The 22,213-nt window shown below is 39.4% G+C and overlaps 3 protein-coding genes across 4 annotated transcripts; 1 reads left to right on the forward strand and 2 right to left on the reverse strand.

Annotated features, from left to right (window-relative positions):
* Positions 1–1,087: 1,087 nt before the first annotated feature.
* Positions 1,088–2,583, forward strand: LOC122663697 (F-box protein CPR1-like). The gene is made up of 2 exons (XM_043859364.1): positions 1,088–1,156; positions 1,268–2,583. Exons 1-2 carry the CDS (start codon positions 1,088–1,090, stop codon positions 2,498–2,500), a joined length of 1,302 nt encoding a protein of 433 aa, XP_043715299.1. The 3' UTR covers positions 2,501–2,583.
* Positions 2,584–6,878: 4,295 nt separating this feature from the next.
* LOC122663790 (uncharacterized protein At5g39865-like) lies at positions 6,879–7,984 on the reverse strand. The gene has a single exon (XM_043859470.1). The coding sequence runs from the start codon at positions 7,695–7,697 to the stop codon at positions 6,879–6,881; it is 819 nt and encodes a 272-aa protein (XP_043715405.1). The 5' UTR covers positions 7,698–7,984.
* A 4,106-nt stretch (positions 7,985–12,090) lies between these two features.
* LOC122648579 (ubiquitin-activating enzyme E1 1-like) lies at positions 12,091–21,656 on the reverse strand. Of its 2 annotated transcripts, XM_043841796.1 has the most exons (7): positions 21,524–21,656; positions 20,874–21,235; positions 20,162–20,379; positions 14,764–15,558; positions 13,725–14,593; positions 13,187–13,619; positions 12,091–12,853 (listed from the first exon to the last, which is right to left on the reverse strand). In XM_043841796.1, exons 2-7 carry the CDS (start codon positions 21,016–21,018, stop codon positions 12,257–12,259), a joined length of 3,057 nt encoding a protein of 1,018 aa, XP_043697731.1. In that variant the 5' UTR covers positions 21,019–21,235; positions 21,524–21,656; the 3' UTR covers positions 12,091–12,256. The 2 variants fall into 2 exon arrangements, with proteins under 2 accessions (XP_043697731.1, XP_043697729.1); XM_043841794.1 differs by lacking the exon at positions 21,524–21,656 and having other exon boundaries at positions 20,874–21,300.
* Positions 21,657–22,213: the final 557 nt, after the last annotated feature.

Genomic DNA, 22,213 nt, shown 5'->3' on the forward strand with positions numbered 1-22,213 from the left:
CTTCCTCATAAGTTCTTAATAATGACAATCACAGAAAGACACATGGTGTTGGAATTTTTTCCATAATTGTGTGGACGGTTTTGGATTAGAATCTTTTAATCCTATCCACTCATGTCAATGGACACACCCATTCCATGAGGTGTCTTGAAGGGATACATCCACCAGTATAAATAGAAGTGAACTGGACAGTCCAAATCATTCAATTTTTGTGGGACGATTTCAGTCAGTCAGGCATCAACAAATTCTCAATAGTTTCAAGTGATTACTGTCTCTGCAAATCAATACTTAGTCCAGCCTGTTTTATCTTAGGAGGTAGATTTGCTGCAACCCAGTACAGTAATAGGGTGCAAATACTGTCTTAAGGACATAGCGTTCTCGTTCGACTCAGGCTATTTTTCTATCCTCTTCTTTTTTATATCAGTGTTTTTCTAACACATGGCCTTACCGGCTTGCCTTAGGCTAAATCAAATGATTACCTTTAAGAGCCTTCTGATGCTAAAGCAAGGGAAGATATCACTCCTGTTGTGTTGAGCTTTACCTTAATTTTCTTTTGTTGAAAGTTTTCCCCTCCTTTTGAAATTGAATATTTGAAAAAGACGTCTTTATCATTTTTTTTAAAAAAAATTTCTTCCCTCCTGCCTCTCCCGCGTTTTGTGTTGAGCTTTACCTTTAAATTTTCTTTCGTAGAAGGTTTTCCCCTTCTTTTGAAATTGAATATTTGAACAAGAAGACCTCTTTACCTTTCTTTGTTTTCCCTCCCACTTTTGCTTCAAGATACTCCATTTATCCTGATTCGAGGTAGGAAATGGTGTAATTAGGTTTCGTGAAACCCTCATGGCAATCTCAACTAACAAGACAACCCTCAATTGAGAAGAGCAGACCTTCTTCTCCAAATTCCAACTTGGGCACCATTAGAACAATCAGTTAAGGTGGATTTTCTTGAGCCTTTTTTCCGCCTTGATCGAGTTCTTGAGCCATTTTTATTTGGATGTGTTGGATTAAGGTCTCTCAATCGAAGCACGGAAATAATAATCGAGAATTTTGAGGATCTACCCTCTCTGTGGCGCCTGATAAACTAAGAAAATCAATGGAGGAAGTAGCAGTAGCAGTGGCAGCAGAAGAGGAGCGAGCAATGATAACGATTCTGAAGCCCACCGTATTTCATGGCAATTTATTCTCAGGGTGGAAGGACATGCAGAAGACAAAGAAGAGAAAACGATCAAATACGCCACCTTCAATTAACCAAGAAGAAGAATTTTCAGTGGAGGAAGTTGAAGAAGAAAAAGGGCAATTGATCGCAGTGGTGCCGCAGTTACCTCAAGAAATTCTGATGGATATCCTCTCCAGATTACCAGTGAAGACGCTATTGCGATTCAGGTGTGTATCCAAAGGCTTGCGCAATCTAATTAGTGACCCTAATTTCATTACCCAACACCTCAATCGTTCAGCTGAGGACTGTTCCCGTCTCATCCTTGGGACTTCAGCAATTAAACAGATTTTTTACATAAACTACGAGACATTTAGTGAGATGCTAATATATGATTTTTCCAAATTTTCTCATGGTTTCTCATGGTTGGAGATTGTCGGTTCCTCTAATGGCTTGCTGTGTTTAAGCTTTTCCCATGTTTCATTTAGAAAAAAGGGGAATATTCTGTACCTATGCAATCCAGCAACCCTAGAAATCAAGCATTTACCAAATGCTCCCATTGAGTACACAGGAGCATGGGATTACTCATACACTGCGTTCGGGTTTGGTTTTGATTCCATAGCTAACGATTACAAGGTGGTAAGTATTGACTACTTTCAAAAGCATGGAATGCTGGACGGAACTATACATCCCTCAGAAGTCAAGGTGTACTCTTTAACCACGGGCCAATGGAGAAGACTTGAAGATGCATCATTTAATATCAGTCCAGCTCAGAAAACTAAATTGACGAATGCAGTAGTGAATGGTGCTATACATTGGATGGCAGATAATGTGAAGTTTTCTTCTGAGTTTATTATATCATTTGACCTTGGACTTGAGATATTCCGCCCAATCCCAGAGCATGAATATCGACATGGAGGTAGATTGTATTCCAAAAACGTTGGGGTCTTAGGAGGATGCCTTTCTGTGTTTGATGTTTATTGTTACCAATGTATTGAAATATGGGTGATGAAGGATTATGGCGTGAAGGATTCTTGGGCTAAACTGTTCACCATTGATGCCCCGTCAATATATGAATTTGATTTTGATTCTACAAACTTTCCAGCACCTGATTCATTCCATTCCTTAATGCCAATAGCAATACAGAAGAATGGTGAAGTTCTATTGGAGAATTATTATCAACTTGTTTCTTATGACCCAAAAAGCCGCAGAGAGAGGGCAATTGGATCTGGCGGGCTTCCCAAATGTTTTCGGTCTGTTACTTATGTGGAGAGCCTTGTTTCACTCAAGGTTTGCTATGGACAGCAGGGGAACCTTAAGCATAAGGGAGAAGAAGATGAATCAAGAATATGAACAGGTATATAGGAAACTACCCTGCCCCTTTTAATTCATTCTATCTGCTACTTAGCTCATGACTAAGTAGTTAGTGAGATCTTTCTGTTCATTTGTTTGCCATTGTATTTGTTAGAAATTCAAATTGATTCATAACTTGCTTACCTGTTCTAATTTTGTTGCTGGATTAATATATATAGTTTCTTTTTTTTTCTTTTTTTAATAACATTGACTTAAGGGTTGGTTTTTCATTGTAGGACTGATTTTCTGTGTAGAAAATAAGGGTGAAAATGATTTATCACATAAATGGCTTCATAATGATCTCTTCTTTTCTCCATGAAATATAGTGATATTTCATCTGGATAGGATGAAATGGAAAATTGAGATAATTTCAATTGCCTGATCCTTATTAGGCAAGACAAAAGGTCAGTTAAGGTAATTGAAAATAATTTGCAAGGAATCCAATTATTGAAGGTGACTCTGCATTGTTCACTAGGTAAATGTCATCACGAGAGGCACTCAATTAGAGATATCTCCACCTTATCCAAAGTTTATTTTTCCTATGATTAGCTCATTATGATGAAGCCAGCACTTGCAACTCCTCCCCTTATTAGCTTTCAATAGGGAGAGCATATAAGTTTGATCTTACATGGTGAAGTAGTTTTACTTATTTGTGGTCTTACCTTGAATTAATGATGTTTTACTCATATTTGTAAATATTCATCATGTTCTAATCAATGGAAGTGCTATTCACAAAGTGAAAATAAAAATCAAAGGAATGGTAACAAATAAAATGATTTAGAGATGGATTATATAAAGTATATTGCTTCATGCTGTATCAAGGAAACACAACCATAAAAATATTGGGTTTACCTTTCTTTGACAATTAGGAGAGGTATCAGCATGATGTGAACAAAGATGCTCCCTAAGAATACTAGAAGGAACTGTGTTTCCAATTGGTCCATATTGCTTAACATGCCAGTTCTTTTATTTTGGTTTACCATATTTGAGCTTTTTTAGCAATTTCTTGTTTGAGTTTTTGTTAATGGTGTGTTATCTCTTGGTGAAAAAGTTGGAGGCTTTACTGTTTGTAACTTAGAGAATCCTCTAGTAAGTTACTTTGATTAGTTAATTTATTATCAAATCTTTATTGGAGGGCTGGGTTACTGGGTGTTGGAGGGCTGGGTTAGTGGGTGTTCTTGGAGGGAATTTTTGAGTAGTTGGTGAGATGTGTGTGAAGGTGCTGCATCTTTTTTCCCTTCTCATACAGGCTGAGATCCATATGCCCAACTTTGAGTGTCTTTTTTTAAGGCCCAATAGGCGACTAGGTCTTGTATATGGACCTCCGTTTGGCCTCATTTTTTTGGTTGTTTAATGAAGGGCTAGTTAGATTGTGTCTGAGGTTGTGTTTGGTTGGCTTAGGAGTTTAAATTTCAGTTCCATTTTATTGGGCAAAGGTTATCCATCATTATAGGCTTTTCTGTACTGGTGTCTCCCTACGTTCCCTGTTCACATGCTAAGTGTTTCATCCCAAATAGAATTTGTCAAGTGATAACATAAAGTTTTAAAAATCCAGGATTATGGAGAAGTTCACAGTAGTGGTCCGAGTACCATTAATGTACTTGTACATAGCGTTCCAATCATAACCAGACCCGTTGATGCCTATCAAACAGACAGAATTGTCACATCATTTTACAGCATGGAAAATTTTTGTGAACCATAAAGAGAAGCTTATCTTGATAGTTCATGAAGTGGCATTTCCTTTTTTTTAACAAGTCAAAATAGTTTATTAAGAAGGGAGGGGGGACCAAAGAAAGCTATACAGGGCATAAAAAAACTATAGAAATCTCAAAGAGATGATATCCATCTCAACCTTATTAACTTACACCATAAACATCTTTCCCTTGGACATGATCATTTGGAAACTTCCAATAAGTTCAATATTTCTCTTGTTTTATGGAAATGTTTAAATGAAATGAAATAGTACATTGTCAATTAACCTATTCCATATGGGATGGGAAACCCGTAATCGGGTTTTGGATTGGATCAGCCACAGAATCGTCATATTCTGGGATATGGAGAATGACAATATGACATCAACCAATCCTCTTTGTGAACATCTCTGATGGTAGTTACTACATATCATTTGATTTTTCTAGATGGTTTGCATGCAATTCCTGTTATGCCAGGTACACCATGCTCTAGAGTGCGGAATGGAAACTGCAGTTGCTTACACTCGAAGCAAAACCGAGGGAATACAGATGGCTTTCTACATGGTCAAGGAGTTGATCCTAGATAAACAATGGTGTTTTCAGACCGCTTGGAAGCAGTAGTGAACAACAGCAATTCTGATAGTTTTGTTTTTTTTTTTTGACATGTTTTTGGTTGTTGGGATTGGAACTTATTTTCGTTACTACTTGATGGGTATTGCTGTTTAAAATTATTATTTTTTTGATAGAACGAACAAACGTATATTAAAAGGAGCAGAAGTTTGCTGATATACAAAACAAGACCTAACAATACCAGCCAAATGATCTTAAAGGAGAGGCAGCAGAAAAAAAATGGAGTGACAACTCACAAAACAGGAGTGACGGATGGAACAAAAATTTGCAAGAGTATAATCTTCAATGATATGACCTCTCCACCCCACCATGGTGATGTTTCAGACTTCTGGTTCAAAAAAATTGATATTATTAAGCTGTCACTTTCTAAGATGTTATTGTGAAATCCTAGAACAGCTGCAAGGAGGGTTTGGCGTCCAGCTAGAGCTTCAAAAAACACCCCTGCGCCTGGGCATACCCAATTGGAGTGGGGGGGGGGGGGTGGAATTCAGCAAATATTTAATATGGAAGCAGGATTAGTGTTGTTAGAGGAAAGACTACAGTAATCTTGAGTAAATTGGATACATCCGAGATATGGTTGAAATCGAGATGAATTTGATTTTTGATTGATCGAAACCTAGGTTGAAATCCGAGTTTTAGAACTTCAGTCAGAAATAGAAACCAAAATCAATCTATAACATAACATAACATAACATAACCAAAAAAAAAAAAACAAACCCAAAATCAATTAATTTAAATGCCGCACCAAAAAACCAAAAGAAAAGACTCGCTATTTATTTATGTAAAACGGATGTTTCTGACACGCACCTCTTCGTAGCAACTTTTATAGCCACAGCTCCCACTACCAGCCTAGCAAACCTATTGCCTACCGTCCTGGCCATGGCCTCCAGGACATGGTTTTAGTGGTAGGGACAATTGAGAGTGCACACAAAGGCATTGTTTAGATGAGATACTCGATTTCACTAGAGACGGAAGTCTCTTTGTGCATTACTGTGTTTGAACCTCTGTTAGTGAAAATACGTTTAAAATTCAAATACGTTTTATTGTATGTTTCCCAAATATATGGGAAAAAATGGCAAACAGCAAGCATTGTCATCGCGTTTAAAACATGTTCTCCTTTTTTTGACATTTATTTTAAGACCTTGGACTATTTGAACAATGGCTTACTTAACTGAATATATCTCTCTTTCTTGACCTTTGATCGGCCTGATTTTTTCATTGACGTAAAAATGACTCGAAAGGTTACATTTTTCATGATATCATTTTCAATTCAAAGGCAATGCACGAACACCAAAATTAGAAACATATATTTCAAATAAAAATTCCTCAATTTATATGAGAATAATGCTAGGTTTTTTTGTTCCATTTTTTGGAAATATAAACATTTAGAACCCGTATTGTCCATTTTCCATTTTTTACTGTTCTCTATTTTTTAACTGTCTGTTTGCAATTTTTTACCATTTAAAACCTATACCGTAAGACTCCATTTTTTTGCCGTTCCCAATTTTATTACTTTGGATGAATGAACTAACTTGGAATGGGACCCATGCAATTCAGATCCTCTATGGCGCGCGTTCGTAGCGGCTTTAGCGACGCACAAACAGGATGCAGTGCAATGACCGCCTTACCCCTGTCCGAATACCTTGCTCAAACGAGGGTAAGACGGTCATTATGCTATGCCCTGTTTGTGCACCGCTCAGACCGCTATGGGCAGCGCTGTAGACGATCACGATTCTGAACGATGCCATCCAGATGACAGTAAGCAAGTCGGACCATTGAATCCATAATGTGCGAGAGTTTTTTTTTTTTTTTTTTTTTTTTTGATCTATCCTACTCAAGGGCCCACCGGCCAACTACAAGCTAAGGGGAAGCGTTAAGACAAGCCCACAATCTACAACTAAAAGGGAGGGGGGGAGGGGTGCCCATAATGTGCGAGAGTTGATAGTATCAAAATACGTTTTAATTTGTCCTACGACAAAAAAAAAAAAAAAAAAAACTGAGAACTTATTTCTATTCGTAATACATTCTGTAGCTGAACATTGTGAAATTAATACAAACTAATTTGTGTTTCTGAGATTGGGTAGATCAAAAGAGGCCACAGGAGAAGAACAAAATGGAGAAGAAGAACAGGAAGGGCACCTGATGAGACCATTCTCGTTGCAAGCCGAGCAACTCCTGAACCCACCACCCTTCTCTATGTAACACTTACGGCTACCGTTGCACTGCTCGCATAACACGAACCGATACCCACCGCATTCCTCACAAACACCAACCTCCGCCGCCGGAAAAACTTCCACGAACCTCTTCAGCTCTCCTGTTTCGTTGAGCTGTCGGATCTCTTCTGCTCCACCGAGGTACCTTCCGCCTATGAAAACCCTAGGTAGCATCAGCTCCTTACTACCTAAGATTGTCTGCAACTCTTCCAAGAACCCTGCGTCCATCGATAGATCCCTCTCGTCTGTGGAGACTCTGAACCCTCTCAAGATGGATCGGACGGTTCTGCAATCCTCGAAGGTCTTGCGAACGACGCGGAGGCTGGTGTAGTATACGACTATGCGCTTCTCGGCGCCTGGGAAAGAGATTGAGCGTGTCGTTCTTGGATCTGATTGAGGCGGTGGCGATGGCGATGGCGATGGAGAAGGCGAAGTAGTGGTCTTTTGAGGAGGTAGTGGAGGGTGACATTCAGGCAGAACAGGACAGGACCAGGTGCGGTGCAGTGTGTTGGCGATGCGAACACGGTGGAAGATGTGGGGTTTCTTAGGGGAAATCTGTTCCATCTCTCCATTGACCAGTTTTTGAATGTCTTTGAATGAAGAGCATGAGAAATTCGATGAGGTGTGGTTTCGACCTGGTGATTTTATCCATGGTGGCCACATTAATGGTGGAACGGGAGAGAAAAGAAGAAGACTCTCAATGAAAGATAGAAATCAAAAGCGAAACAGAGAGGGGGAGATGAAAATGAATCTCTGCTTTCCTTTGTTATTCCTTTAGTGGGTCTGGGGAGGTGAGGTTAGCTTAAAGTGGATGTTTTGGTGGGACGGGCACGAGGAGCTGCGACCTGCAAAAGTGAGAAGTTGCAGGTTCTGAGAGGTGGTGGGTTCTGCTTCTTTTTTTTCCCTTAATTTTAGTGGGGCCGAGAGGGTTGGAGAAAGAGCGGGAGAGAAGATACAGAGACACCAGAAACGAAAACACATTGTTTTAGAGGGAAGGGGCCAAGGAGGGATGGGATTGAGAGAGAGAGAGAGAGAGTTTGGGGCTATGGGGAGGGGGGAGGGTTGTTAACAATAGTTGGTTAAAATAGGGGTTTTGCCCAATTCAGACTTTTAAGAGAGGAAGATCAAAGCCCTCGGTCACCAGTCCTAGCAAGTGAGATTGGGAAGGATTATTAGAGATCGTTGACCAAGTCAAACATTATTCTCCCAAATACTTTTTTTTTTTTTTCTTCCCTTTGTTAGTATTTGAAGTGGGGGTGATGATGGGCCCTCTCATGGTTTAATGGGCTAATTAAAAGTCAGAGACATCAAAACTATACCATGTTTCACTCACAAATGTGAGTCACTGGATTTCAAAGCATAATGAGCTTTAGAGCTAGAGGTACTAGAAGCTCTAAGTATTACTTTACCCATCTGTCCCGGTGATGTGATCATGTGATTGAAATGTTGTGTCATCATTAAATTTTTTCTTCATTGTACAAGGTCAAAGTTACCTCTTTCCATGTTAATCTAACGATATCGATGTCAATGGTAAAGAGATTCCTCTTTCACCATAGTAAAGGAAAACTCGATCCGTTGGTCTGAGGTTCCAGTCCTAGTTAGTTTATTTTTCTTACCTAAAATGGTTAATCTCCCCAGTGAAGCTGAATTCATATTGTAATATTTTGTCACAAGATAGAATAAACCTTTATGTTATTAGTGAAGCCTGATCTTAGTCCAAAAAGTGCAGTAGGGATCTTCAGAGGATCATTTCGACCACGAAACGTGTCTGAATGGCCTAAAAAGTGCATACATCATCGCCAAAGGCTGTGTGTCCTGTAGAGCTCATCGAGACCTTTGAAATGATATGTATTTTGACATATGTTTAGTTCTAATCCGACCTTGACCGGGTGGTCATTTTTGAGTCTCTAGGGGCAAGTCTGTCATTTTTGGGTTAGGACTTCCTATAAAGTGTTCTTATATCATTGAGAGGGATATGTGAGATTTGAGGGTTTTATAACATTTCTTCAGAGAAGTAGTGAAACCATTCCTGCTGCTCAGCTGTGGATGTAGTCTATCTACTTGGGGACGAAATACATGGAATTCCTAATAAGCAGGTGATTCATCGTCATTGGGGATACTTGGGATTTGGATTTTCTATTTATTTAAATTCATGTGAGTCACTATAACCGACCACCACTCTAGAGTTGTTACTATTGATTGTTGGAGGTTTTTCAACATAATGACATTGAGAATAGTCCCACATCGGAAATGTAAAGTTGATTCCTTAGGTATATTTAATAAAGCACTATTTGTTGTTTAAATTAACAAATATGGTGAATGCTATAGTGTATGCGCGAGGACTTTCGTCCGAGCACGCACGCTTGCCGTGGGTTGTAAAGGCGTTAGTGGCGCACGCGCGGAGTGGATAATGGGCTGGACTATTCCTTTTGATCTAGTGGTCCAATTTGAATCTAGATAGGATCAATGTATACAGTTATGACTGTTATATTTTTGGACGGTTTAGATTGTACAGTTACGAAATAACGGACCAGATTCAAATATGGAAGAATTCATCTGTTGGGAACAGGTGCCAAGTGGCTTATTCATACCCAAAGTTATTTCAAACTTGTAGATATCCAAAAAACGTTCTTCTCCTCCCTCATTCTCAAAGGTGATCTTGCAGGGAATCTGTTTTGCTACAGGAAATTGTGCAATATGCAGCCAAGATAATCAACAAGTTTGGGCTTCATTGTATCTTAGGAGACAATTCGTCTGCAACATATTTGCATATGGAAGTAGGGACGAATTTCGTCTTAAGGAAAGCGACTCTGTAACGTGCCTTGAAGATTCAAGCCAACTTTTGTTCTAACATTGATCACTCAGCCACGTGAGCAGTAACAATTCAACCGACCCAGACGATAAAAGGAACAATAACAGTCAGGGGTAGGTAATTACATTTATCACTCTTACCGAATTTCACTCTTTATATTAATTATTGTCTGGCTCTGACTTTATCATAAGAGATTAATCTCAGGTTTACCTCAGGTTCATCACCCTATCATCATCCATTCATCTCTTACAAGACATCCACATCAACAATGTCGGATTCTATCAGCAACTAATTGAAATTCTAACTAGAGGCATAACACCCCCAACCCAAACTTGTTTAGACAACTCGCATGCATGAAAGAACTGTCTTTTTTTCTTTTTTGCAAAATACACACAAGTCATCCACCCCCGGATGACACCACTGCCCATGTTTTTTTGGTTAGATTCTTAGTGTGGTGCACTCGATAGTGCACCGCATTTGAGAGGATAAACTTCCTCCACACCACACCCCCAACTTTGTTAGCCTAGCTTTTGCTAGGACGCCATCTAATAAAGCTCTCCAAATTAAAATCTTAAATTTAGGATGAATTCTTAATTTTCAAAAAACAAAAAAATAAAACTTCCACCATTTGGAAACTATACAATCATTGCCTAGACCTTCCTCACTAACTAAGAGTGCAAGTTTGGCCCTGTCGACCTAGCTCTGAGTCCGAACAAGGCCTAGATTGAAATGCCTGGCCTTGAAGTGTGGTGCTACAACAAAGATCTTGCTCTCTTCTCCACCTTATTGACTCAATGTGTTTACCTTGAAACTTACTTAATCCCACACTACAACAAAGATCTTGCTCTCTTCTCCACCTTATTGACTCAATGTGTTTACCTTGAAACTTACTTAATCTTTACTTCAACTTAAATGATGAACCTGCAAAACTTTACTAGTGTTAGTTTTAACTAATGTAGTAATGAACTCTTTTATCGAGAGGTTATGAACATAGTTCGGCCAACCCTCAACAACAAATGTTTCATGTCAAATCTTAACCACTATAAATTTTACTTTCTAAGAAATATACTGTTTCTCTTTCCATTAAAAAAACAAAAAACATGAGATGAGCTGAATCCTTCTACAAAAGAAACCCACTTATTCTTTCAAAAGATAGTATTCCTCCCATTCCTACCTCTACCATCCAACACAATTTCCCCAAGGATTGGTAATGCTTTAAGGGGTGATGTTCTCTGTGCCACAGCGCAGCCTGCGCCCAGCCCCCTGCATAGAGAACATTTGGCATATCATTTCACATCCAAGACCCTCTCTTCCGCTGGGAAGAGACATCTAACAAGAACTTAGAATTGAAATCCTCAGCCTTCAAGATTGAAAACCATTCAACCACCTCCATGCCACATTTACTAATAGGACTTTATTATGAATTTCAGACTTCCCAATATCAAGAACACCAAGGTGCTTAAACAAACACACTTTCTTCCAAGCAATTTAAATGCCCCCTTTTTTTTAACACTCACCCACTCACCAGAAAAAAACCTAGCACAGATAGAGTCTGGTATGTCATAAACACTAATCGGAAAGTAAAAGCACTGCATCCAATATGGTGGTATAACAGATGATGACACTGATTGGATCAGCACACTTCTACTTGCCTAAATTAACAATTTTGCTTTCCATGTTGTCAAACGGTTCTCCACCTTAACCTTTTAGAATTAGCTCTAGCATTAAAGAGCTTAATTCCCAAGTAATTAGCGCATTCTCCAACACAACTAGAACACCTTAAAACATATTACTCTCCTTGTACACTCCATGATGCCTTGCCTAGACAACACTTCCATCACAGAGATATAAATGAAAGGACTCAAAAAACAACCCTGTCAAATACCCCAAGTAGGCTCATTTGAACACCACCCCCGGAAGAATGCCAACCATTGTGGTCCGCAAACAGTTGAAACATAACCCCAAACGTTTGAGGCTTTAAGATTAGCAAGATGAAGCTCATTAGATCTCCCACTACATGAGACCAACCCGCATTTCAATTCTTATACATATAGCCACAATACCACCATTGCTGAATAAATAAGCATATACACCCTAATGCATATAAACAAGATGGATAAAATATGCACTTCCAACCTATGAAAAAGTTCCACATGCATTACTCTACCTCCCACCTAAAATAAATGACTACTTTTCCAACCATGTCAGCGCATTATGAGCAAATAATAAACAGCAAAGCTTGAATTGTCACCATATCACGCATACAAAGTTGGTTTCAATTATGTATGAATTTTCTGTAGAGTTATAATCTCCAATGCTTGTGTATCAACTGAATCAGGTTGGAAAGGCAACACTGTGAATAAACACCCGACCATGTCAACCAACTCACTCACCTATCTAACAGGATAGCCTACCGGAAGTAAATTGAGACCTGAGGGATGTCAATGTCATTGTCTTCGTCGTCCTCACATGCCACAACAACATCCAAATGACTTCTGTATGGAGGCACTTCAACACGAGCCACTTCCCTAGCAAGATCCACCAACTTCCTGTCCATTCGGTCCCTATGTCTGGGGAACATACTGTTGTATAACAAGCTACTTCCACATGAGATGCTGTAAGCATTCAACCCCTTGTCCTTCAACCATTGCAGCAGATCCCGGAGGGTGGGATTGTCCCTTAAGATCCAGCGGTCCCATACAGTCCAGCTCATATCCCGGTGCTTGATTACCTTGGGTGGGACAGGTTCTGCCATAGAAAAAAGTGGGAGTGCCAGATTAGCAAAGGTGTTGCGGTAGTCTTCCAGCTTGTGTCCCCCATCCAAAACCTTGTACAGTTCCAGGCAGACAAGTCCGGTTGCCATTGCTGTGGCAGTTGCAATGGCTGGGATGATCCTTCCTGCAATGAATTTGGCCTTGAGCTTGTCAACTTCTGGAATACTGTAGTTCCTTGCCCTCATGTTCGCAAGTGCAGCTATCAAGTCCATGTGGTAATTGGTGTCATCATCCTGCAAAATACAGAGAAGCATTATGTATGAGGTTGAAGGACAATTTTAGAGCGATTTATAGTCATTGAGAGAGAGAGAGAGACAGGCATACACATTAAACTTATCTCGCCTGCAATATCTCGCCTACAATATACGCACAAGGAATAATCAAAAGGGAGACCTTTTCATTCCTAAATCAAAAGCATTTGCCTGTCCCTATTTCCAACCAACAGAAGAGTAATGGCTTGTATAAAGTTCTGGCGGGCTCACTATTGAGATACATAGGCCACATTTTAAGGTATATCCATACCCTGACACACACACAAAGAAAAAGAGAGAGAGAGAGAGAGAGACCTTCTCAAATTGTATGGGGTTCATCCTGAACCCTGAAGGAAGTTTGTTCCGGCATTGTTCCAGCCTCATGATCAGATCATTGATGACAGCTGCATCATCTATGGATGCAGTAGACAGGCTTGTGGCTTTCTCATCTGTGACGATTTTGACTCCTTCCTTGGGCTGGAAATCTGGAACCATCACCTTATTAACAGCATCAGCCAACTTCCTAGGATTTTTAGTCCAATCAGGAATTGGTATGCCAAATGTCTCCGCACGCAATATGGATCCTGCCATAACGAAGTGGAGGTAACCAGGACCATCAGCAGAGAACTGCAATGGGCGAGGGAAACGCTTGGGAGCTGACCAGAACGGGGCACCATTACTGGTTGCTGCATCCTCAGGGAAAGTAAAAGTTAATTGCTTCACACGGTTAGCAAAGTAGTCCTCAAACCTGATTACATAGAAAAGGCTAGATCAGTGACTGAGGAATATGTTTCTATGAAGAATCAAAGTAAACAGGAAGAAGAAAGAATGAAGTAATCATCATAAAATGTACTTTAAACGAGCCCAAGTAATGCAATCTTGGAATGTTTCACATCTCTCCCTATCAAGGCACTCAATAACACGTTCCAGATTGTCCCTGGCCTGAGCATCACCAGCATTCTTCATAGACACTGTGTATTCACTTGGATTGGATAAATATGCATTTACTTCTGCTGGTGTCTTCTCAAGCAAGCCCTCAAACTCGGAACGTGCCCATGTCAGGCAGTGATCAATGTTGTGGGGAAATGAATGCACTGTACACATGGGCGCTTGCTTCTCAGGTGGGTCCCTTGAGGCACCATAATTTTCAGTGAGATGAGGAATTACCATCTGTGTGTTACATTTGGCACCTAGTGTTCCAGACTCCAGGAGCGACTTCTGGAAATACAAGCACCTCTGATCAATGTACAGCCTAGCATTAACATTATCCAGGGCATTGATGACAACACCTAGATTCTCCCAGAACGCATCATTGAACACATTTTCTGTCTCAGGGCTTGCACGGTTCTGCAGAGCCTCAACATGAAAGCGGGGGTTTAATGAAGCAGCAGCAGATGCAGCAACAGTAGATTTGGCCTGTCCAATGTTCCAATCCCGAAAGAGGAACTGCCTGGTGAGGTTACTCTTCTCTATTACATCATCATCTGTAATGGTTAGCTTCCCCTTCTCACTGCAACAAACTCCCATCAGAGCTAGATTCTTCAAGAACTCGCACCCTAGTGCACCAGAACCAACAATGAATACTTTGGCTTCCTCTAGTTTCTTCTGGAGCTTGCATCCAAACACTGAAATCTGTGCATCATAACGGCTGTTTAATGGTTTCACATCAATGGGGTCTAGCGGTTCAGTAGGAAGGGATTCGACCGAGTCAAAGTAGAAGAACTGTAGGAAAACCAATAATACACAACATTAGATATAAAACTGAATTTGTAAAAGATAAATTTGGAAGTTTAAGCAAGATTCTCAATCAGGATGCATAGTTAAGGGCTAAATTACACCAAGTGACTACTCAACTGGCAAGATATCGGGTTATAGTTAACCAAGTATCTCACCTGAAAAAGTGGATGGAACTTTCCAGAACATGCTTTGACAACTTCTTGACCAACAATACCACCAAACATGGCAGCCATGGGATTTAGAACTGCTCTTGCACCAAATGCAAATTGCCGCATAAGTTTCTGGTCAATCTCGTCCAGCTTCCCATCTCCTAAACCCTGATTGATGTTAACGGCCAAAGATATCAGCTTCTGAGCATCCTCCTCTATCCCGGCAACAGGAAAACGTCCAACCTCGCATATAAACTTATCTAGTGCTTGAAATGCTAAGTGTAGCAGAGGAGGACGATCAAACTTGGAGAAATCACTCAGAAGGAAATCACCTGGATCCTTGAGTGCTTCTCTCAATGTCTTAAAGTTCAACACCTTTGGTTGCTTCACCTGTGTGACAATACCACCTTTCTCATATGCAGCATAATATGATGTGTCGTCCTCAAGAGCGAATGAGTAAGGCCTTGCATTCTTAACCTTTCTTGGCTTCCCATCATTCAATTCAGTCATGCCCTTGACTTCAGAGAAAACAACGAGATCCCCATCCTGAAATTCAAGCCTTTCATCATCAACACAAGACACAAGAGCCGGGTTGTCATTGCTGATGGATGCAATTATACCCGTATGTGGTTCCTCACCATCGACGTCAACAACAGTGAACTCAGGTCCAAAGTCACAGAAAACACTACCAAAAAGACCCCTGACTTCAGTTTTGATGAAAGAAATTGGAGGCTGATGATTATGGCAATACTCATCATATTCGATTGCTTTATCCAAGCTGATATCAGTAAAAACTACAGCCTGTAAAGAGAGAAAAAATCAGAAGGCAATACTATAGCAAGAAATAGTCCAAGAAAGAAAAAGGAGAGGGGAGGAGCGTCAAAAACATGCACGGATGCAAATTCCATTTTTACATGGCAGTCAAATATTGCAGTATACAAATGAGACTGCAAGATAAGTTGATGGATAGATCAATAACATATGAACAATCTACATTTCCACATCCTGAGAAGGGAAATAGTATGTCTCATTTTCAAGGGTTTCACAGCTTTGGCAAAGACAAGCAACATTCCATCCACCTGCAAGACTGCAAGCAATTCCAAATACCCCAACTTAGGAGAGCAGAATTTAAAGACAACAAGGAGCCATGATCAGAATAAAGAATATACAAATGAATGATGGGAATTAAGAATCCTCAAGTATAATTAAGATCCAACGATTCAAAAAACTCAACTAAAGTATTAATTTCATTCTCTGGTTCTAGTATTATAATCAACGATGAAATAACATACTGATGCAACAGAAATAGTTAGATCAAAGCCCCTTGAATTAAAATGTTTAAATTGGACCCTTTATAATGGGGGATGAGATACAATGAAGCTCTATGACCAAACTTCATCTATGTAACAATCATTCCATTGCAGGCTTCGAATTCAGAGCACAAGGCCTAGAATATCAATGTAGAAGCCTGAAAATATCTCATCAATGTGAGTTCAAGTTTACCATGTCTGACCTGGAGGAAAACCATGGTGATCTTCATAGATTTATCACAACCTTCTAAATATATAATTTTTAATCCACATGTTGAAAACCTCTGAGAGTTGGCTCACGATAAGTTAAATGAGGCCTTTCTCCTATTTCCAGTTTGTCAGATTGGTACATCAGCAAACTTGCAAGCCACCAGGTTAGATAGTTACAGAAATACAACCGCATGATCATGCATTGTACAGCAGGCATTGATGTATAATGCATACAATGGGAAAGTTGTATTTCTCAGAACTACTAGTTCTGATTTTTTGCTTCTAAAAAAACAACAGTTTCGACTGACAATGAGGCAATGCTGGAATCCATGAGACAGCTTCTAATACAGATTTGGATGCATAAAATTATATAGTGTGCAACATGACACTATATCATAGGCCAAGCCATTGTCTTTGTTAAAGACAAGGTTCTGCTTTCAGTTATGCAAGCGAGGAACATTACAAAACCAAATGCACCAAGTAGAATATCAGGATAATTTTTTTTTTTTTGGGGGGGGGGGGAAGAGATATCAGATAAAAGACTAAAGAATGTCCTGTCTTGTCAGTTAAATAATTTAGCAGCAAAAATATGAAAATTGGTTCCATCAGAACTGGCTGTTCTGAGAAGGTGGAAACCTGCAACCTTGGAAGGAAAATGGCTTATCATTCAGATGGGAACTTGCAGTAATTGAAGGTTCCATTAGCAGTGCAAGTTCATTTAGGACACATTAAGGATCAAGAAAAGAATGCTCTTCACCATCACTTAAGTCAAAGAACCAAAATACTTGAAGGTCAGAAGACAAAGACTACAATAACAAAGCACAATTAGGAGACACCTAGATCCACAAAGATACTGAAGAAAATAGCACCCACACCTTTCAAATGATCCACATCATAGATACACAAGAATGTCTTGCTATCTTATAATTTGAAAGTATAAATCTGCACCAACATCCCAGTACACAAACAAAAAAGGAGGGAAATTGTTCCAACTTAGCACCTAATAAAGCTATTGATTCCTTTTTGTGTATGGAGATAATGACACATGGTAATGGAGATATGAACTCCCACAGTAAAGATACAACTCTTCAAGTCAATATGCCAATTTAATGTTTTAAGCTTGTAATTTTGGTGCTAAATGCCTCCTTTCTTAATTATGCCAGCTTTACAAGAACATCCAATCATTCCAAAGTTTATCATAGTAACGATTGTTAAATTCCATAAGAGAGGTTTATCAACATGATACATAAGTGTCCAAAACCGAATCAAAAGCAGTCTAAAAAAATTAATTTGGAAATCTGTGACATGCTTCCAGACTAACCTAGTTTCAAATGTAAAAGGAACATCCTCTAAATAAGTTTATGCCATTGTAACAAATTATATGCAGTAAAGTATCAGTTGGAGGCAAGAAATATATTATTAATAATGTTTTGAAAGATTGGAGTGGAAGAACGTTCCCAGAACCATCTGACAGAGCCAATTTTTAGAAGATAAAATGAGTTGTTGCCCCTTGCCAGGGTTATAAATATCAGTATTAGTGGCCTTATTGGTCACCAATACCGATACGATTTGGATCAGGCCATATTGGCTAAATGGAGTCCGTACCAGGCATAAATTCAAAAACAATCACTTTTTGGTCAATATTCCCAATCCGTATTGGTTTAGGGTATTGGCGATACCGATGAGTAACAGCCGATACGGCCGATAACTTGATACATGGTTGCTGTGTATCTCACAGAAGTTAACATACTGTATTCCTATTTTAAAAAGCAAATGGAAACCGTCCATCTAGCATTCCATAAGTTCTAATTCTACACAACATTATATTAGGGACATGATGCCCATTTTTTCCTCCCAGCAGTTAAAAAAGCTTGCATGTCTGGCTGACATAATACTATCCTCAGGGCTTGTGTCAAAAGTTTACATTCTAATTTTATTTACAAATAGTTGGCTGGGAGAAATGTTTAGAAATTCACGAATTGGTTCTAGAAAAAAAAAAGTTCTTCCAAAAAGCCGTGTCAGCACTCAAGAACCATCTTCTAATAAGGAGAAAACGGGCCTGATGCAATCTGAAAATCCAGATTAAGGATCTCAGATGCAAGTACGCCCAATAATCAAATCTTTAATCAAATCTGAGATAAAGGAAGCAACTGCGTTGTCAAGGGAAGAAATCAGATTGATGAAACAGGAGGGAAGAGAAATGAGATCGATCTTCTTGGGAGGAAGAAGACAGAAAAAGAGAATAGAAGATAAGCGAAGCAATCAGATTTGGGATACCAACCCCGTACGCACAGCTCAACAGCACCAAAACTCTTTAAAAACACTCAGATTCTTTACTCAAATCATCTCTCATTGATGGGGAATGTACTACATATATATAGACCTTCTAAATTCCTAATTTGACTCATAAAAGGACTCATAATCACTCTAATACACTCAATAAAGTAAATAAACTCAAAACAGAATTCTATCTAGCTATTAAGTATCCTAATCAAACTCAAACACTCAATTTAACTACTAATCCTGTGTACTAACATTATCCCCACTTTATAGGCTTGTAAATTAGGCTCATTATATCAATAAACCCAAAAACAAGAAGCCTAAGGTCTATAGAACCCAACCATGGGCCAAAATAAATTTTAAATGAGGCCCAATTGACCCAATTGTACAACTTAACTGCATCAAGGCCTTAGACGAAGAAAACTACAGAGCATGTTAGCGCAACAATTTGAATGCTGGGCATGCAAGGCACTCATGGAGTTGCTTGTTAGGTAAGGGATTTTATATGCTGAGTTGATTCACCAATCCATTTGTTTGGTCTAGCTGCTTGGACAAACCATTTGGTAGATCTTTTTGGGTGGGTAGGATGCACAGAAGAGATGCACCCTTATGGTTTCAGTTTGGAACATCAACCAAATGAAGAAACAAACAGGAGCCCAAGTTTATGGACAAGATCAATGGCTGAAAACCTTCAGTTTAAAGTAATTTCCAACAGATGCCAAGTTGTCATTTATCCGCTAACAACCAGACTACAGATTCCAACTTCTACCAATTGCAAGACAAATTTCCATAAGGATTTCGTTGAAATAGAACTCTATAGTGTAAGATTACTCTGGTATAAAAGCAGTGGTGCCTTATATGCTCCTAAGCTTCTTTAGTGAGTGAATGGTCCAAAGGAAAGGTGAAACATTCCCAACCATATTTATATAGCTAATCTGTAGAGAGTAGCAAATCATCAGAAACAAATCTCTTTTAACAGCTTCATCAGCCATGATTGCTCTTAGTTATGAAATTATCAAGATTCAAATAGAGCCCCAACAGCAAAAACTCAACCAAAATAACAACTGCAAAGGTTAAAAACAGTGTAAGATGCAAATGCTAACAGCATTCAAAGTGCTAAAACCTGATGCCTGAATGCACCAGTTCTCTTTGAAACTTCTAAAATTGAAAACCCAGTCATTTCAGATGATGAAAATGATAAACATCATCATGCTTCATGGATAAGAAAAACTAGAAACACAATCTAGGTTATTTGCAAGAAGTTTTAAGTCTCACAACTAGACCAGAAAATTCTAATAATTAATTCTGACACAGGAATTTCGTACAAATTGTGGATGATGAATACAATAGAACACTTCATTTAAAAATAATCTGCAACAAGTTTCAAGTCTCACAACTAGACCAGAACATTCTAAAAATCATTTCTGCCGGCAGAATTTCAAACAAGTTGTAGATGATGCATACAATGGACCACTTAACTAATGGCATCTATACTCGTATTAAAAAGCACTAAAGTACCTAAATTTGGCACATTTAAGTGAAAAGCTGAAACCATAAAAAAAATATAAAAGAAAAAGAGTATAGGATAAGCAAAGTAAAAGCACCTGGAAATCAGAAAGCTTTTCTTTGGTCAATTCAGTGCTTAAGGTAGAAATGAGCACTGCATTGTTCAATTCTTGCAGCTTCTGAATAGAAGCAAGTGCACGGTTCTTGCCAACGTCATCTTTGGAGAAAATGAAGTTGCTGGACAAGTCCCACAACTCCACCGTTCCTTCATCATGCAACGTCACAGATTTGACACCAGCAAGAATAAGATTCTTTGCTGCAAGAAGTATGGAAAACGCAAGACCATATTAGGCAACTGAGAAAGAAACAGGGGGAAATTCTTTGCTGCAAGAAGGATGATGGTGATCATAAAGCCTCAAAATTTGGGTGGGGGGGGGGGGGGGGAGTTATTCACCAAATATGTAACTTACCACCAATCCTATTCTACCCCTATGAAACTTATTTGAATAACTGGACCAAGAAGTGTCTAGGCCACCAGCTGCCTCTAGCAAAACAATAATAGGCATAAAGATGCCACAGAGTTACCGCCAAACAATCTGACGAATAATCACATTTAGATAAATCAAGTTAAACTAGTCCAAGTCCACTCTTGTCACAAAATCAAGGATCAGAAAATGCAACGATGACAGAATGAGATCGGCCATTACCATATGATTCAGTAACTAAAGCCGATGAAAACATCACCAATACATCTATCGAGAAGGCCAAAGTTTAGCACATGGAAAAGAAAATGATCGATCGTAAACGCACCAATTTCACAACCGAGGCCCTGCATCCCTGAGATGAGGATGTTGGAGCCGAAGAGCCGTCTCATCGTGTCCCGGCCATACACAGCGAGCTGCCGGCTGTGCAGATCCTCATCGATATCCGGTGGATTCCCATCACCCAATGCCATGTTCGGCAGCCCAACGATGTTGCTGCCGCTGTGGTTGTTGTTGCTGCTGCTACTGATACTGCAGTTGTTTCCGTCGCTGCTGCTACTGCTGCCGCTGCTCTTCTTGTTGTTCTCCGTTGCGGATGAAGAGATCAAGGAATCAATCCGAGGTTTCTTGAGCAAAACTTCCGTGTTGTGACGATCGTCGTCCACTATCTCTCCTCCAACAGCTCTCTTTCTAGGAAGCATATAGTGCAATAAACTGCTCAAACCCTCGCCGCATCCCATTGAAAAGATCAATAACAGAGAAATATTCAAGAAATTGAGATCGAAAGAGTTCCCAAAGAAAAAAGCGAAAAAAATCGATGTCAAAACCGAAAACCCTAATACTATTCCTAGAACTAATCTGTACGGCATTATTTCTATGTTTTCAATGAAAAAAGGAAAACAGAGAGCAGAAGCAAAGAGATTTATTGATAGAGACATAGCATGTTACGTAAACAGAAACGAAAAGCAAATAACGTACCGAATGAAACTTTGTTGCAGAAAGGAATTGGATTCTGGTTGTAAGAAGAAGGAGAAGAAGCTTGCTCTTCTTTCTCTGATGATTAAAAAAAAATCTAGACTGGATTTCTTCCCCTGCAATCTGCTTATATATAAGTATCAGTGTATAACTGTAATAGTTATAGGGTTTCCGTTTTTCCTTCAGGAGTTTTTTTTTCTTTCTAGGGTTTTGAGCTCAAACAAAAGTCATGACAAGGTACGGTGGGTGCAGGTCGGTTCATCTCTCATTCTCTCTTCTTGTAGAGGAGAGAGGAGAGAGGAGAGAGGAGAGAGGAGATCTGGAGAGAGTGCGTAGCGTGTGGCGAAATGAAAGGAGCTTACAAGCTCAGGTTCAGAGATATTCTAGATTTCAGACCTTTTCCAATTTTAGGTTGGGTGAGTGGGCCAAACTGGTTTTCTCGCTGTCGGAACCGTTGAATTGGACCGGATCTTGTTTGTTTCGTATGTACAGCGTATTATGATCTATGATGCGTCTTCTCTATGATCTCTTGTTTCCTGTTTGGTGGGGTCATATAACATTCCTTGATTTGATGGGTAGGGAATTTGTTCGATTGCCTTTGCTGCTTTTTTTTTTTAAGTTGGTCCCAAAGAATAGAATCTCTTCAATAAGATTAGGGCAAGAGATTGCTCTTTGGTCGTGTAGCGCTTACAT

This window comes from Telopea speciosissima, chromosome 1 (genome assembly GCF_018873765.1).
Source record: "Telopea speciosissima isolate NSW1024214 ecotype Mountain lineage chromosome 1, Tspe_v1, whole genome shotgun sequence".
NCBI lineage: Eukaryota > Viridiplantae > Streptophyta > Magnoliopsida > Proteales > Proteaceae > Telopea > Telopea speciosissima.